We start from the raw sequence: 15,989 nt of genomic DNA, 5'->3' as shown, positions 1-15,989 counted from the left end.
ACCGGCACGGGGAAATGGGAGGGAACGGGCGGCGGGAAACCCACCGGGAGTGGGGGACGGGGATAGGGAGCAGGGACAGGGATGGGGAACCGGGAACCGGGACCGGGGACAGGGAACGGGAACGAGAGCAGGGACGGGGACAAGGAGCGGGGACTGGGACCGGGATAAGGGACGGGGATAGGAACCGGGAGAGGGACAGAGCGAGGGCCGGGCATCGGGACTGGCAGTGGGACACGGTCCGGGGTCAAAGTCGGGGACAGAGACCGAGGCAGGAACAGGAACCGGGACCGGGGCAGGAACAGGGACAGGGATAAGGGACTGGGAACGGGGACCGGGACAGGGGCCGGGGCAGGAACCGGGACCGGGGCAGAGAACGGGGCAGGAACAGGAACCGGGACCGGGGACAGAGGCAGGAACCGGGACCAGGGGCAGGAACAGGAACCGGGACAGGGACTGGGGCAGAGAACGGGGACCGGGACCGGGGCAGGGACAGGGATAAGGGACTGGGACCGGGGATAAGGGGATAAAGGGGTAAAGGATTGGGAACAGGACTGGGACTGGAAATGGGTCCGGGACCGGGAACTGGAAATGGGAACGGGACCGGCACCGGGTCAGAGAACGAGACAGGGATGAGGGACTGGGAACGGGACCGGGACTGGGAACTGGAATGGGGAAGGGACTGGGAATGGGAATGGGATGGGACTGGGATTGGGACCAGGACCAGGACCGGGGCAGAGAACGGGGACAGGGATGAGGAACTGGGAACGGGACTGGGGCTGGAAATGGGACTGGGAGCGGGGCTGGGACTGGGAATGGGACCGGGACCAGCACTGGGACAGAGAACGTGAACAGGGACGAGGGACTGGGAACTGGAACTGGGAATTGGAATGGGACTGGGAATGGAGCAGTCATGCAACTGGGACCGGGACCAGGTCAGAGAATGGGGACACGGATGAGGGATTGGGAACAGGATTGGGACTGGTATTGGGAAAGGGGATGGGACTGGGAATGGGGCCGGGACTGGGACTGGAAATAGGAATGGGGCTGGGAGCGGGACTGGGACTGGGACCTGGAATGGGATTGGGTCAGAGAACGGGAATGAGACTGTGACTGGGAACTGGAACGGGGCTGGGACAGGGACCAGGACTGGGACTGGAGCAGTCATGCAGCTGGGACCGGGAATGGGACTGGGAATGAGAATGGGACTGGGACCGGGTCAGAGAATGGGCATAAGGATGAGACACTGGGATTGGGATCGGGAATGGAACCAGTTATTGGGAACTGGAGCGATGGTGGGACTGGGAATGGGAGAGGGACTGGGGCTGGGAATGGGGAGGAATGGGAACTGGGAATGGGACCAGTTACTGGGAATGGGAACTGTGATGGGAACAGGAGTGGGACTGGGACCAGTTACTGGGAATGGGAACAGGAGCGGGACTGGGACCAGTTACTGGGAATGGGAGAGGGATTGGGGCTGGGAATGGTGATGGGAATGGGAGAGAGACTGGGGCTGGGAATGGGATGAGTTACTGGGAATGGGAGCGGTGATGGGAACAGGAGCGGGACTGGGACCAGTTACTGGGAATGGGGGAGGGACTGGGAATGGGACCAGGGCTGGGTCAGAGGAGGGGGACAGGGTTAAGGGACTGGGAACGGGACTGGGAATGGGAAAGGGGCCGGGACTGGGATGGGGAATGGGAGCAGTGATGGGACTGGGACTGGGACTGGTACCAGTGCCGGTGACTGGGAAGGACTGGTGCTGGTGCTGGTACCGGTGACTGGGAAGGACTGGTGCTGGTACCAGTGACTGGGAAGGGACTGGTACCAGTACCGGTGACTGGGAGGGACTGGTGCTGGTACCGGTGGCTGGGAAGGACTGGTGGTGGTACCAGTACCGGTGACTGGGAAGGATCGGTGCTGGTGAACTGGAATGGTCTGGTACCGGTGATGCTGAGCCAGAATGGACTGGTACCAGTACTGGTAACGGGAAAGGGACCGGTACCGGTGAGTGGGAAGGGACTGGTACCGGTGCTGGTGACTGGGAAGGGACTGGTACCAGTGAGCAGTGCCAGTGACACCAGGGCTGGTGCAGATGACTGGGAAGGGACTGGTACCGGTACTGGTGAGCCAAAATGGACTGGTACCAGTACTGGTAACTGGGAAGGGACTGATACCGGTACTGGTGAGCGGTGCCAGTGACACCCAGGCTGGTGCAGGTGACTGGGAAGGGGCTGGTACCGGTACTGGTGAGCAGTGCTGGTACTGGTACCAGTACTAGTGACACTGCGGCCATTGCAGGTGACTGGGAAGGGACTGGTGCTGGTACCGGTACCGGTCCCAGTGACGCCGGGGCTGTTGCAGGTGACTGGGAGAGGACTGGTTCCGGTACCAGTACTGGTACCAGTCCAAATGACTCCAGGCCGTTGCAGGTGACTGGGAAGGGACTGGTACTGGTACCAGTGAGCAATACCAGTACCGGTACCAGTCCCAGTGACTCTGGGCCGTTGCAGGTGACTGGGAGAGAACTGACACTGGTACCAGTGAGCAGTACCCGTACTGGTACCAGTACCAATGACTCTGTGCTGTTTCAGGTGACTGGTGCTGGTACTGATACCCGTACTGATACCGGTCTCAGTGACTCTGGGCCGTTGCAGGTGACTGGGAGGGGGCTGATACCAGTGCTGGTACTGGTACTGGTACCAATGACACTGGGCTGTTGCAGGTGACTGGGAGGGAACTGGTACCGGTACTGGTATCAGTCCAAATGACTCTGGGCTGTTGCAGGTGACTGGGAGGTGATTGGTACTGGTACCAGTGAGCAATACCAGTACTGGTACCGGTCCCAGTGACACCGGGCCATTGCAGGTGACTGGGAATGCGACTGACACCGGTACTGGTACCAGTACCAATGACTCTGGGCCGTTGCAGGTGACTGGTACCAGTGCCAGTACCGGTACCGGTCCCAATGACTCTGAGTTGTTGCAGGTGACTGGGAGGAGACTGATACCGGTACTGGTGCTGGTACCAGTCCCAGTGACTCTGGGCCATTGCAGGTCGCTGGAAGGGGTTTGGAACCGGTACCGGTGAGCAGTACTGGTACTGGTACCAGTTCCAATGACTCTGGGCCATTGCAGGTGACTGGGAAGGGACTGATACCGGTACTGGTACCAGTGACACCGGTACTGGTCCCAATGAGTTACCATTGCAGATAACTGGGAATGGGACTGACACCAGTACTGGTACCGGTACCAATGAGCGCCTGTTGCAGGTGACTGGGAATGGGACTGATACCGGTACCAGTGAGCAATACCAGTACTGTTATCAGTTCCAGTGACTCTGGGCCATTACAGGTCACTGGGAGGAGACTGGAACTGGTACCAGTGAGCAGTACCAGTACAGGTACTGGTATCCGTCCCAGTGACTCCAGTCCATTGCAGGTGATTGGGAATGGGGCTAACACCGGTACTGGTACCACTGATACTGGTACCAGTACCAATGAGTGCCCGTTGCAGGTGACTGGGAGGGGACTGATACTGGTACCAGTGAGCGATATCAGTACCGGTACCGGTCCAAATGGCTCTGGACCGTTGCAGGTGACTGGGAGATGACTGATACTGGTACCAGTGAGCAGTACCAGTAGCAGTACTGGTACCAGTACCAATGATTACCCGTTGCAGGTGACTGGGAGGGGACTGACACCAATACTGGTACCGGTCCCAGTGACACCGGTCTGTTGCAGGTGACTGGGAATGGGACTGACACCGGTACTGGTACCACTGACACCAGTACTGGTACCAGTACCAGTGATTACCCGTTGCAGGTGACTGGGAATGGGACTGATACTGGTACCAGTGAGCAATACCAGTAGCAGTACTGGTACCAGTACCAGTGATTACCCGTTGCAGGTGACTGGGAGGGTACTGGTACCGGTCCCAGTGACACCGTCCGTTGCAGGTGACTGGGAATGGGACTGACACCGGTACTGGTACCAGTGAGACTGGTACTGGTACTGGTCCCAGTGACTCTGGGCCGTTGCAGGTGACTGGGAATGGGACTGATACTGGTACCAGTGACACCGGTACTGGTACCGGTCCCAGTGACACTGGTCTGTTACAGGTGACTGGGAATGGGACTGACACCGGTGCTGGTACCAGTGACACCAGTACCGGTACAGTCCCAGTGACTCCGGGCCGTTACAGGTGACTGGGAACGGGACTGATACTGGTACCAGTGACACCAGTGCTGGTACCGGTCCCGGTGACACCGGTCCGTTGCAGGTGACGAGTAACGGCGCTGCCGGGGCCGCGGCCGAGGCCGAGAGCGCGCGGGGGCAGCAGCAGCAGCAGCAGCAGCAGCAGCAGCAGCCGGCGCCCAACGCCTGGCAGGTGCTCAAGGGGGTCCTGTTCAGGTGAGACTGGGGGCACTGGGATTGGGATCATTGGGATTGGGATCACTGGGGTCACTGGGGGCACTGGGATTGCTGGGATTGGGATCACTGGGGGCACTGGGATCACTGGGGTCATTGGGATTGGGATCAGAGGGGTCCTGTTCAGGTGAGACTGGGGGCACTGGGATCACTGGGATTGGGATCATTGGGGTCACTGGGGTCCTGTTCAGGTGAGACTGGGATTGCTGGGGTTACTGGGATTGGGATTGGGATCATTAGGGTCATTGGGATCGCTGGGGTCATTGGGATTGGGATCAGAGGGGTCCTGTTCAGGTGAGACTGGGGGCACTGGGGGCACTGGGATTGCTGGGATTACTGAGGTCATTGGGGTCACTGGGATCATTGGGGTCCTGTTCAGGTCAGACCGGGATCACTAGGGTCACTGGGGTCATTGGGATTGGGATCATTGGGATCGGAGGAGTCCTGTTGAGATGAGATTGGGATAGCTGGGGTTACTGGGATTGGGATCACTGGGGTCACTGGGGTCCTGTTCAGGTGAGACCAGGGTCACTGGGATTGGGGTCATTGGGATTGGGATCAGAGGGGTCCTGTTCAGGTGAGACTGGGGGCACTGGATCTTGGGTATCTTTGGGGTCACTGGGGTTGCAGGAGTCACTGGGATTGCTGGGATTGGGATCATTTGGATTGGGATCACTGGGGTCACTGGGGTCCTGTTCAGGTGAGACTGGGATCACTGGGGTCACTGGGATTGGGATCATTGGGATTGGGATCAAAGGGGTCCTGTTCAGGTGAGATTGGGATAGCTGGGGTCACTGGGGTCACTGGGATCATTGGGGTCATTGGGATTGGGATCAGAGGGATCATTGGGATCAAAGGGATCCTGTTCAGGTGAGACCAAGGTCACTGGGATTGGGATCATTGGGATTGGGGTCACTGGGGTCATTGGGATTGGGATCATTGGAATCAGAGGGGTCCTGTTCAGGTGACATTCGGGTCACTGGGGTCATTGGGGTCATTGGAAGTTGGATCATTGGGATTGGGATCAGAGGGATCAAAGGGGTCCTGTTCAGGTGAGACTGGGATCTCTGGGATCTTTGGGATCTTTGGGATTGGGATCATTTGCATCTTGTTCAGGTGAGAGGGAAGCTTTGGGATCAGAGGGATCTTTGGGATCTTTGGGATTGGGATCCCTCCTTGACCCCAAAATCCTGGGATAATTTTGGGATTGGGATCACCCCAGGACTGGGATTTTTCCTGGGATAATTCTGTGATTTTCCTGGGATAATTCTGGGATTGAGATCACCCCAGGACTAGGATTTTCCTGGGATAATTCTGGGATTTTCTTGGGATAATTCTGGGATTGAGATCACCCCAGGACTGGGATTTTCCTGGGATAATTCTGGGATTTTCCTGGGATAATTCTGGGATTGGGATCACCCCAGGACTGGGATTTCCCAGGATAACTGTGGGGTCAGGATCACCCCCTGGCCCTTCCCGAATTCCCAAGAATTCCCAGAATTCCCGGAATTCCCGAGCTCCTTCCCGGTTTCCCGGGGTCAGGGATCCAAAGGTTGGAGCTGGGAGGGGCCAGGGGGAGAGGGGGGAGGGGAATCCTTGGGATGAACTCCTGAAATCCCAAAAAAATCGGGAATTTTTCATGGGGAGGGGGAGTTGGGGAATTCCTGGGAAAAGGAATCTGTGGGAAAAGGGAGATTTTGGGAACAAAAAATGTCTGGGAAGGGAAATCCATGGGGAAAAGAGGATTTTTGGGAAGGGAGATTTTTTAGGAAAGGGAATCCATGGAGAAAAGAGGATTTTTGGGATTGGGAGAATTTCTGAGAGGGAGAATCCATGGAAAAAAAGGAGAATTTTGGGAAGAAAAAATCCCTGGGAAGAATTTTTGGGAAGGAAGAATATCTGGGAAGGGAAGTCCATGGGGGGAAAAAATTATTTTTGGGAAGGGGGATCCATGGAGAAAGAAAGGAAAATTTTGGGGAAGGAGAATCCATTAAAAAAAAAAGGATTTTTGGGAAAGGAGAATTTTTGGGAAGGAGGATCCATGGAAAAAAAGGAGAATTTGAGGAGGGGATTTTTTGGGAAGAAAAAATCCTTGGAAATTGGGATTTATGGGGAAAAGAGGAATTTTGGGAGGGGGAGGATCCATAGAAAAGTGGAATTTTGGGGGAGAAAGTGGGGAGGATTTGTGGGGAAAAGAGGAATTTTTGGGAGGGGGAGGATCTGTAGAAAGGTGGAATTTTGGGAAGGCAGATCCACAGAAAACAAAATTTCTGGGAAAGATCCACACAAGGAACAAAAAAAAATTCGCGGTAAGCAAAACCCACGGAATAAAATGACCTAAAAAAGGGGGAAACCCGGATTTTTTGGGAATGGGGATCTCTGGGGTGATGCTGGCAGAATTCCCAAATTTTTTTTTGCATTTTTTCTCCCAGGATTTTCATCATCTGGGCCATCTCCAGCTGGTTCCGGAGGGGAGCGGCGCCGGCGGAGCCGAGCGGGGCCGGGGGCAGCGCCCGCAGCCCCAGCAGGAACCTGTTCCCAAAGGACACCCTGATGGTACCTGGGGATTTGGGGCACGAATTTGGGGGGATTTTGGGGTGGAGCAAAAATTTGGGGGGGATTTTGGGTTTGGATCCCAAATTTGGGAGGGATTCTGGGGTCAGATCCTGGAGATTCCGGGGTCAAATCCCAAATTTGGGGGGGATTCTGGGACTGAGATTCCAGATTTGGGGAGGATTCTGGAGTCAGATCCCAAATTTGGGGGAGGATTTTGGGATGGGATTCCAGATTTGGAGGAGTTCTGGGGTTGGATCCCAAATTTGGGGGGGATTTCAGGGTCAGATCCCAAATTTGGGAGGGATTCTGGGGTGGGAGCACAAATTTGGGGGACATTTTGGGGTCAGATCCCAAATTTGGGGGGGTTCTGGGGTCAGATCCCGAATTTGGGGGGGATTTTGGGTTCAGAACCTGGAGATTCTGGGGTCACATCCCATATTTGGGGGGATTTCAGGCTCAGATTCCAAATTTGGGGGGGGGATTTTGGGATGGGATTCCAGATTTGGAGGTGTTCTGGGGCTGGATCCCAAATTTGGGGGGGATTTCAGGGTCAGATCCCAAATTTGGGGGGGATTTTGGGGTGGGAGCAAAAATTTGGGGGACATTTTGGATTTGGATTACAAATTTGGGGGGGATTCTGGGGTCAGATCCCAAATTTGGGGAGGTTCTGAGGTTAGATCCCAAATCTGGGGGGGATTTCAGGCTCAGATCCCAAATCTGTGGGGATTTTGGATTTGAATCCCAAATTTGGGGGGTGGTTCTGGTGTCAAATCCGAAATCTGGGGGGGATTTTGGGTTTGGATCCCAAATTTGGGGGGATTTCGGGTTGGGATTCCAGATTTGGGAGAGTTCTGGAGTGGGAGCAAAAATTTGGGGGGATTTTGGGGTCAGATCCCACATTTGGGGGGGATTCTGGAGTCAGACCCCAAAATTGGGAGGGATTTCAGGCTCAGATCTCAAATTTGGGAGGGATTTTGGGTTTGGATCCCAAATTTGGGGGGATTCTGGGATGGGATTCCAGATTTGGGGGAGGTCTGGGATCAGAACCCAAATTTGGGGGGGATTCTGGGGTGGGATTCCAGATTTGGGGTGGATTTCAGGCTCAGATCCCAAATTTGGGGCGGATTTTGGGGTGGGATCCCAAATTTGGGGCGGATTTTGGGTTTGGATCCCAAATTTGGGGGGGATTTTGGGTTTGAATCCCAAATTTGGGGGGGATTTGGGGGTCAGATCCCAAATCTAGGGGGGTTTCCAAGGTCCTATCCCAAATTTAGGGGATATTTAGGATGTTTTAGGGATCTTTTTGGGTTTTTTTTCAGGATCTGTACATGTACATCTCGGAGCACTTTGGGGACATTTTTGGGGGATTTTTTGAGATTTTTTTCAGGAATTTTTTTGGGATGTTTTAGGGATAATTTGGGATTTTGGGGGGGGATTTTTGGGAGATTTTTGGTGGGATTTTTTTGGATACTTTCAGGACTTTTTTGGGATGTTTTGGGGATATTTTGTGTTATTTTTTGTAGGACCTGTATGTGTACATCTCGGAGCACTTTGGGGATATTTTTTAGGATATTTTTTGGGATATTTTTTAGGGGATTTTTTGGGATATTTTTTGGGATATTTTAGGATACTTTTAGGATTTTTTGGGGATATTTTAGGTGTATTTTGTGTTAGATTTTTTTAGGACCTTTACGTGTACATTTCAGAGCATTTTGGGGATATTTTTTAGGATATTTTAGGATACTTTAGAGATATTTGGGATTTTTTTTCAGGACCTGTACGTGTACATCTTGGAGCACTTTGGGGATTTTTGGGGATATTTTTTTGGGAATTTTTTGAGATATTTTTTGGGAGATTTTTGGGGGATTTTTTGGGGTATTTTAGGATACTTTTAGGATTTTTTTGGAATGTTTTACAGATATTTGGGATTTTTTTTTTCAGGACCTGTACGTGCACATCTCGGAGCACTTTGGGATTATTTTTTAGGATATTTTAGGATACTTTAGAGATATTTGGGATTTTTTTTCAGGACCTGTACGTGTACATATCGGAGCACTTTGGGATTATTTGGGATTTTGGGGGGATTATTTTTGGGATTATTTTGGAGATTTTTGGTGGGATTTTTTTGGGTATTTTTGGATACTTTCAGGATATTTTAGGGTATTTTATGGATATTTTGGTTTTTTTTTTCAGGACCTGTACATGCACATCTCAGAGCACTTTGGGGATATTTTTGGGGTATTTTAGGGATTATTTGGGATATTTTACGAGTATTTTGTGGGTTTTTTTCAGGACCTCTATGTGTACATCACGGAGCACTTTGGCATTTTTGGGGGGATTATTTTTGGGATAATTTTTGGGATTTTTGGTGGGATTTTTTGGGGTATTTTAGGATACTTCTAGGATTTTTTTGGAATGTTTTACAGATATTTGGGATTTTTTTTTCAGGACCTGTACGTGCACGTCTCGGAGCGCTTTGGGATTATTTTTTAGGATATTTTAGGATATTTTAGGGATATTTTGGGGATTTTCTTTCAGAACCTGTACGTGTACACCTTGGAGCACTTTGGGGATATTTTTTGAGATATTTTTTGGGATATTTTAGGATACTTTTAGGAATTTTTGGGGATATTTTAGGGATATTTTGGATTTTTTTTCAGGACCTGTATGTGTACATCTTGGAGCACTTTGGGGATATTTTTTTGCGATGTTTTAGGAATATTTTAGGATATTTTTGGGACTTTTGTGGGAGATTTTTGGTGGGATATTTTTGGGTATTTTAGGATACTTTTAGGATTTTTTTGGAATGTTTTACAGATATTTGGGATTTTTTTTTCAGGACCTGTACGTGTACACCTTGGAGCACTTTGGGGATATTTTTTGAGATATTTTTTGGGATGTTTTAGGATACTTTTAGGATTTTTTGGGGATATTTTAGGGATATTTTGGATTTTTTTTCAGGACCTGTATGTGTACATCTCAGAGCACTTTGGGGATGTTTTTTGGAATGTTTTAGGAATATTTTAGGATATTTTTGGGACTTTTGTGGGAGATTTTTGGTGGGATTTTTTTGGGGTATTATAGGATACTTTTAGGATTTTTTTGGAATGGTTTAGAGATATTTGGGATATTTTTTTTCAGGACCTGTACGTGTACATCTTGGAGCACTTTGGGGATATTTTTTTGCGATGTTTTAGGAATATTTTAGGATATTTTTGGGACTTTTTTGGGAGATTTTTGGTGGGATTTTTTTGGGTATTTTAGGATACTTCTAGGATTTTTTTGGAATGTTTTACAGATATTTGGGATTTTTTTTTCAGGACCTGTACGTGCACATCTCGGAGCACTTTGGGGATATTTTTGGGGATTTTTTTGAGATACTTTAGGGATATTTTGGGATATTTTCGGGATTTTTTTGGGATGTTTCGGGGATATCTTGGGATGTTTTTTTGCAGGACCTGCACCTTTACATCTCAGAGCACTTTGGAATTTTTGGGGATTTTGGGAGGGTTATTTTTGGGATTTTTTGTGGGATTTTTTGGGTATTTTAGAATAATTTAGGATTTTTTTGAATGTTTTAGAGATATTTGGGATATTTTTTTTTCAGGACCTGTACGTGTACATCTCAGAGCACTTTGGAATTATTTTTTGTGATATTTTAGGATATTTTAGGGATAATTTGTGATTTTTTTGCAGGACCTGTACGTGTACATCTCGGAGCACTTTGGGGACATTTTTTAGAATATTTTAGGGATATTTTATGGCTGTTTTGTGTTATTTTTTGCAGGACCTCTATGTGTACATCTCTGAGCACGAGCACTTCACGGATTTCAACGTGAGCTCGGCGCTGTTCTGGCAGAAACGGGACCTGGTGTACGGGGACTGGACCAGCGGCGAGAACGCCGACGGCTGCTACGAGCACTCGGGGGAGGTGGACATCTCCCAGGTGGGGTTGGGGTAAAAAATGGGGTTTGGGGTCTAAAAATAGGGATTTGGGGTAAAAAAATGGGGGTTTGGGGTCTGGGAATGGAGGTTTGGGGTCTCAAAATGGGGGTTTGGGATCTCAAAATTGGGGTCTGGGGTTTCAAAATGGGGGTTTGGGGGTAAAAAATGGGGTCTGGGGTCTCAAAATGGGGGTTTGGGGTCTGGGAATGGAGGTTTGGGGTCTCAAAATGGGGGTTTGGGGTAAAAAATGGGGGTTTGGGGTCTGAGAAAAGGGGATTTGGGGTCTCAAAATGGGGATTTGGGGTAAAAAATGGGGGTCTAGGGTCTCAAAATGGGGATTTGGGGTAAAAAATGGGGGTTTGGGGTAAAAAATGAGGGTTTGGGGTCTCAAAATTGGGAGTTTGGGGTCTCAAAATGGGGATTTGGGGTAAAAAATGGGGGTTTGGGGGCTCAAAATTGGGAGTTTGGGGTAAAAAATGGGGGTTTGGGGGCTCAAAATTGGGAGTTTGGGGTAAAAAATGGGGATTTGGGGTAAAAAATGGGGGTTTGGGGTCTCAAAATGGGGATTTGGGGTAAAAAAATGGGGATTTGGGGTAAAAAATGGGGGTTTGGGGTCTCAAAATGGGGATTTGGGGTAAAAAAATGGGGATTTGGGGTAAAAAATGGGGGGTTGGGGTTGGAAAATGGGGATTTGGGGTTGGAAAATGGAGATTTGGGGTCTGGAAATGGGAGTTTGGGGTAAAAAATGGGGGTTTGGGGTCTCAAAATGGGAGTTTGGGGTAAAAAGTGGGGGTTTGGGGGCTCAAAATTGGGAGTTTGGGGTAAAAAAAGGGGCTTTGGGGTAAAAAAATAGGGATTTGGAGTCTCAAAATGGGGATTTGCGGTAAAAAATGGGGGTCTGGGGTCTCAAAATGGGGGTTTGGGGTCTAAAAATGGGGGTTTGGGGTCTAAAAATGGGGGTTTGGGGTCTCAAAATGGAGATCTGGGGTGTCAAAATGGGGGTCTGGGAATGGGAGTTTGGGGTCTGGGAAGGGGGATTTGGGGTCTCAAAATGGGAGTTTGGGGTAAAAAATGGGGGTTTGGGGGCTCAAAATTGGGAGTTTGGGGTAAAAAATGGGGCTTTGGGGTTAGAAAATAGGGATTTGGAGTAAAAAAATGGGGGTTTGGGGTCTCAAAATGGGGGTTTGGGGTCTGAGAAAAGGGGATTGGGGTCTCAAAATGGGGATTTGGGGTCTAAAAATGGGGGTCTAGGGTCTCAAAATGGGGATTTGGGGGTAAAAAATGGGGGTTTGGGTTTGGAAAATGGGGATTTGGGGTTGGAAAATGGAGATTTGGGGTCTGGAAATGAGAATTTGGGGTAAAAAAGGGGGGTTTGGGGTCTCAAAATGGGGGTTTGGGGTCTGGGAATGGGGGTTTGGGGTTAGAAAAGGGGATTTCCCGCTTTTTTCCCCCCCATTTTTTCCCCCATTTTTTTCCCCCATGATTTTTCCCATGATTTTTTCCCGTGATTTGTCTCATTTTTCTCCATGATTTCCCCCTGATTTCCCCCTGATTTCCCCGAGGTTTTTCTCATTTTTTTTCCCAAAGATTTTCCCAAGGTTTTTCCCATTTTTTCCCATGTATTTCCCATGATTTCCCCAATGTTTTTGCCATTTTTTTCCACGATTTTACCAACCTTTTCCCGAGGCTTTTCGCCATTTTTTTCCCCACTATTTTCCTGAGATTTTTCCCATTTTCCCCATGATTTTCCCAACCTTTTCCCTGTTTTTTTCCCCCAGAGTGTCCAGAGGAACGGCTCTATCTACGTCCACGTTTACTTCACCAAGAGCGGCTTCCACCCCGACCCGCGGCAGAAAAGCCTCTACCGGCGCCTGGCCACCGTGCACACCTCCAGGAGTACGGGATTCCCAAAATTCCTGACAATTCCCAAAATTTGGGATCCAAATTCCCCAATTCAGGCCCCAAATTCCCCAATTCAGGCCCCAAATCCCCTCAGGAACGGCCCCAAATCCCCTCAGGAACAGGGTTGGGATCAGTCCCAGGTGCCTCTACCGCTGTGCACACCTCCAGGAGTACAGAATTCCCAAAATTCCTGAGAATTCCCAAATTTTGGGGTCCAAATTCCCCACTCCAGGCCCCAAATTCCCCAATTCAGGCCCCAAATCCCCTCAGGAATGGCCCCAAATTCCCCATTCCAGGCCTCAAATCCCCTCAGGAAAGGCCCCGAATCCCCTCACGAAAGGCCCCAAATTCCTCAGGAATGGGGTTGGGATCAGCCCCAGGAGCCTCTACCACCGTGCCCATCTCCAGGAGTACGGAATTCCCAAAATTCCTGGGAATTCCTGACCTTTGGGATCCAAATTCCCCACTCCAGGCCCCAAATCCCCTCAGGAAAGGCCCCAATTTCCCCAATCCAGGCCCCAAATTCCCCAATCCAGGCCCCAAATCCCTCAGGAACGGAGTTGGGATTGGCCCCAGGAGCCTCTACCGGCACCTGGCCACCGTGCACAGCTCCAGGAATATGGAATTCCCAAAATTCCTGAGATTTCCTGGGAATTCCTGGGAATTCCTGACCTTTGGGCCCCAAATCCCCTCAGGAATGGCCCCAAATCCCCTCAGGAATGGCCCCAAATTCCCCAATCCAGGCCCCAAATCCCTCAGGAATGGGGTTGGGATTGTCCAGGAGCCTCAACCGCTGTGCACACATCCAGGAGTACAGAATCCCTAAAATTCCTAAATTTTGGGTCCAAATTCCCCAATCCAGGCCCCAAATCCCCTCAGGAAAGGCCCCAAATCCCTCAGGAATTGCCCCAAATCCCTCAGGAATGGGGTTGGGATCAGCCCCAGGAGCCTCTACCGGCACCTGGCCTCCATGCACACCTCCAGGAGTATGGAATTCCCAAATTCCTGAGAATTCCTGGGAATTCCTGACCTTTGGGGTCCAATTTCCCCAATCTAGGCCCCAAATTCCCCATTCCAGGCTCCAAATCCCTCAGGAACGGGGTTGGGATCGGCCCCAGGAGCCTCTACCACCATGCTCAGCTCCAGGAGTATGGAATTCCCTAAATTCCTGAGATTTCCTGTGAATTCCTGATCTTTTGGGTCCAAATTCCCTACTCCAGGCCCCAAATCCCTCAGGAATGGGGTTGGGATTGTCCCCAGGAGACTCAACCGTTGTGCACACCTCCAGGAGTACAGAATCCCTAAAATTCCTAAATTTTTGGATCCAAATTCCCCAATCCAGGCCCCAAATCCCCTCAGGAATGACCCCAAATCCCTCAGGAATGGGGTTGGGTTCGGCCTCAGGAGCCTCTACCGGCGCTTGGCCACGGAGCACAGGTCCAGGAGTATGGGATTCCCAAAATTCCTGAGAATTCCCAAATTTTGGGATCCAAATCCCTTCAGAAATGGCCCCAAATCCCCTCAGGAACGGCCCCAAATTCCCCAATTCAGGCCCCAAATCCCTCACGAATGGGGTTGGGATCAGCCCCAGGAGCCTCTACCACCGTGCACACCTTCAGGAGTACGGAATTCCCAAAATTCCTGAGAATTCCCAAATTTTGGGATCCAAATCCCCTCAGAAATGGCCCTAAATCCCCTCAGGAATGGCCCCAAATCCCTCAGGAACGGGGTTGGGATTGTCCCCAGGAGACTCAACCGCTGTGCACGCCTCCAGGAGTACAGAATCCCTAAAATTCCTAAATTTTGGGATCCAAATTCCCCAATCCAGGCCCCAAATTCCCCAATTCAGGCCCCAAATCCCTCAGGAACGGGGTTGGGATCGGCCCCAGGAGCCTCTACCACCGTGCACAGCTCCAGGAGTACGGAATTCCCAAAATTCCTGAGATTTCCTGGGAATTCCTGACCTTTGGGGTCCAAATTCCCCATTCCAGGCCTCAAATCCCCTCAGGAATGGCCACAATTTCCCTGATTCGGGCCCCAAATTCCCCAATCCAGGCCTCAAATCCCCTCAGGAAAGGCCCCACATTCCCCAATTCAGGCCCCAAATCCCCTCAGGAATGGTGTTGGGATCAGCCTGAGGAACCTCTACCACTGTGCACACCTCCAGGAGTACGGAATTCCCAAAATTCCTGACAATTCCCAAAATTTGGAATCCAAATTCCCCACTCCAGGCCCCAAATCCCCTCAGGAAAGGCCTCAAATCCCCTCAGGAACGGCCCCAAATCCCCTCAGGAACGGGTTTAGGATCGGCCCCAGGAACCTCTACCACTGTGTACAGCTCCAGGAGTACAGAATTCCCCAAATTCCTGAGATTTCCTGGGAATTCCTGACCTTTGGGGTCAAAATTCCCCATTCCAGGCCTCAAATCCCCTCAGGAAAGACCCCAAATCTCTTGGGATCAGCGCTGGGATCCCCATTCCCACCTGGAATTCCCAATTTCCCAACCCCAAATCCCTCAGGATCCCATTTCCCACCTGGAATTCCCAATTTCCTGAGAATTCCCTGATCCTAAAGTTGGATGAACCCTGAGATTCCCAAAAATCCCAAATGGGGGAATTTTACTGGGAATATTCCAGGTTCCATCCTAGTTTTCCATCCTTGGGATTTGTGGGATTGAGGAGAAAAATCCCTTTGAAATTCGGGGGAATTTTGGGGGGCTTTTATTAAATTTTTTTTTTTTTTTGGGATTTGGGGAGGATTTTTTGGGGATTTTTTTGGGATTGGGGGATCCTGCCTTTTCCAATGAGAATTCCAACCCTTTTTTTTAATTTTTATTTTTTTAATTCCAGGGATTTTGCAGGATACAATTCCCAAATTTTCCCCAGTTCCTGGGTGCTCCATTCCCGTTTATCCCCGCCAAACCTTTCCCTCTTGTTTTTATTCCCAAACTCCAGAGGGAAATTTGGGATTTTTTGGGAATTCCAGCGTTTTCCCAATGGGAAAACAGCTGGAAAATCCCAATTTTCCTTTTTTTTTTTTCCCCAGTGATCAACAAATACAAACGGAGGCGATTCCAGAAAACCAAAAATCTCCTGACAGGGGAGACAGAGGCAGATCCTGAAATGATCAAGGTGGGAAATCCTGGATTTGGGAATTTTAA

The 15,989-nt window shown here is 50.3% G+C and overlaps 1 protein-coding gene across 1 annotated transcript in view; it reads left to right on the top strand.

Annotated features, from left to right (window-relative positions):
- Positions 1 to 3,611: 3,611 nt before the first annotated feature.
- Positions 3,612 to 15,989, top strand: part of CLPTM1 (CLPTM1 regulator of GABA type A receptor forward trafficking) — a gene marked incomplete at its 5' end in the record, with an annotated part of 41,627 nt that continues 29,249 nt past the window's right edge. Inside the window, 6 exons of the mRNA XM_033083866.1 lie at positions 3,612 to 3,677; positions 4,278 to 4,408; positions 6,859 to 6,982; positions 10,770 to 10,928; positions 12,706 to 12,823; positions 15,875 to 15,960. Of these exons, the coding sequence (XP_032939757.1) occupies positions 3,612 to 3,677; positions 4,278 to 4,408; positions 6,859 to 6,982; positions 10,770 to 10,928; positions 12,706 to 12,823; positions 15,875 to 15,960 (684 nt within the window). The remainder of the gene's footprint in view (positions 3,678 to 4,277; positions 4,409 to 6,858; positions 6,983 to 10,769; positions 10,929 to 12,705; positions 12,824 to 15,874; positions 15,961 to 15,989) is intronic.

The sequence above is a fragment of the Catharus ustulatus genome, chromosome 34, assembly GCF_009819885.2.
Source record: "Catharus ustulatus isolate bCatUst1 chromosome 34, bCatUst1.pri.v2, whole genome shotgun sequence".
NCBI lineage: Eukaryota > Metazoa > Chordata > Aves > Passeriformes > Turdidae > Catharus > Catharus ustulatus.
Note: the sequence above shows the minus strand (reverse complement) of the source record. Positions and strands in the feature narration are given on the sequence as shown.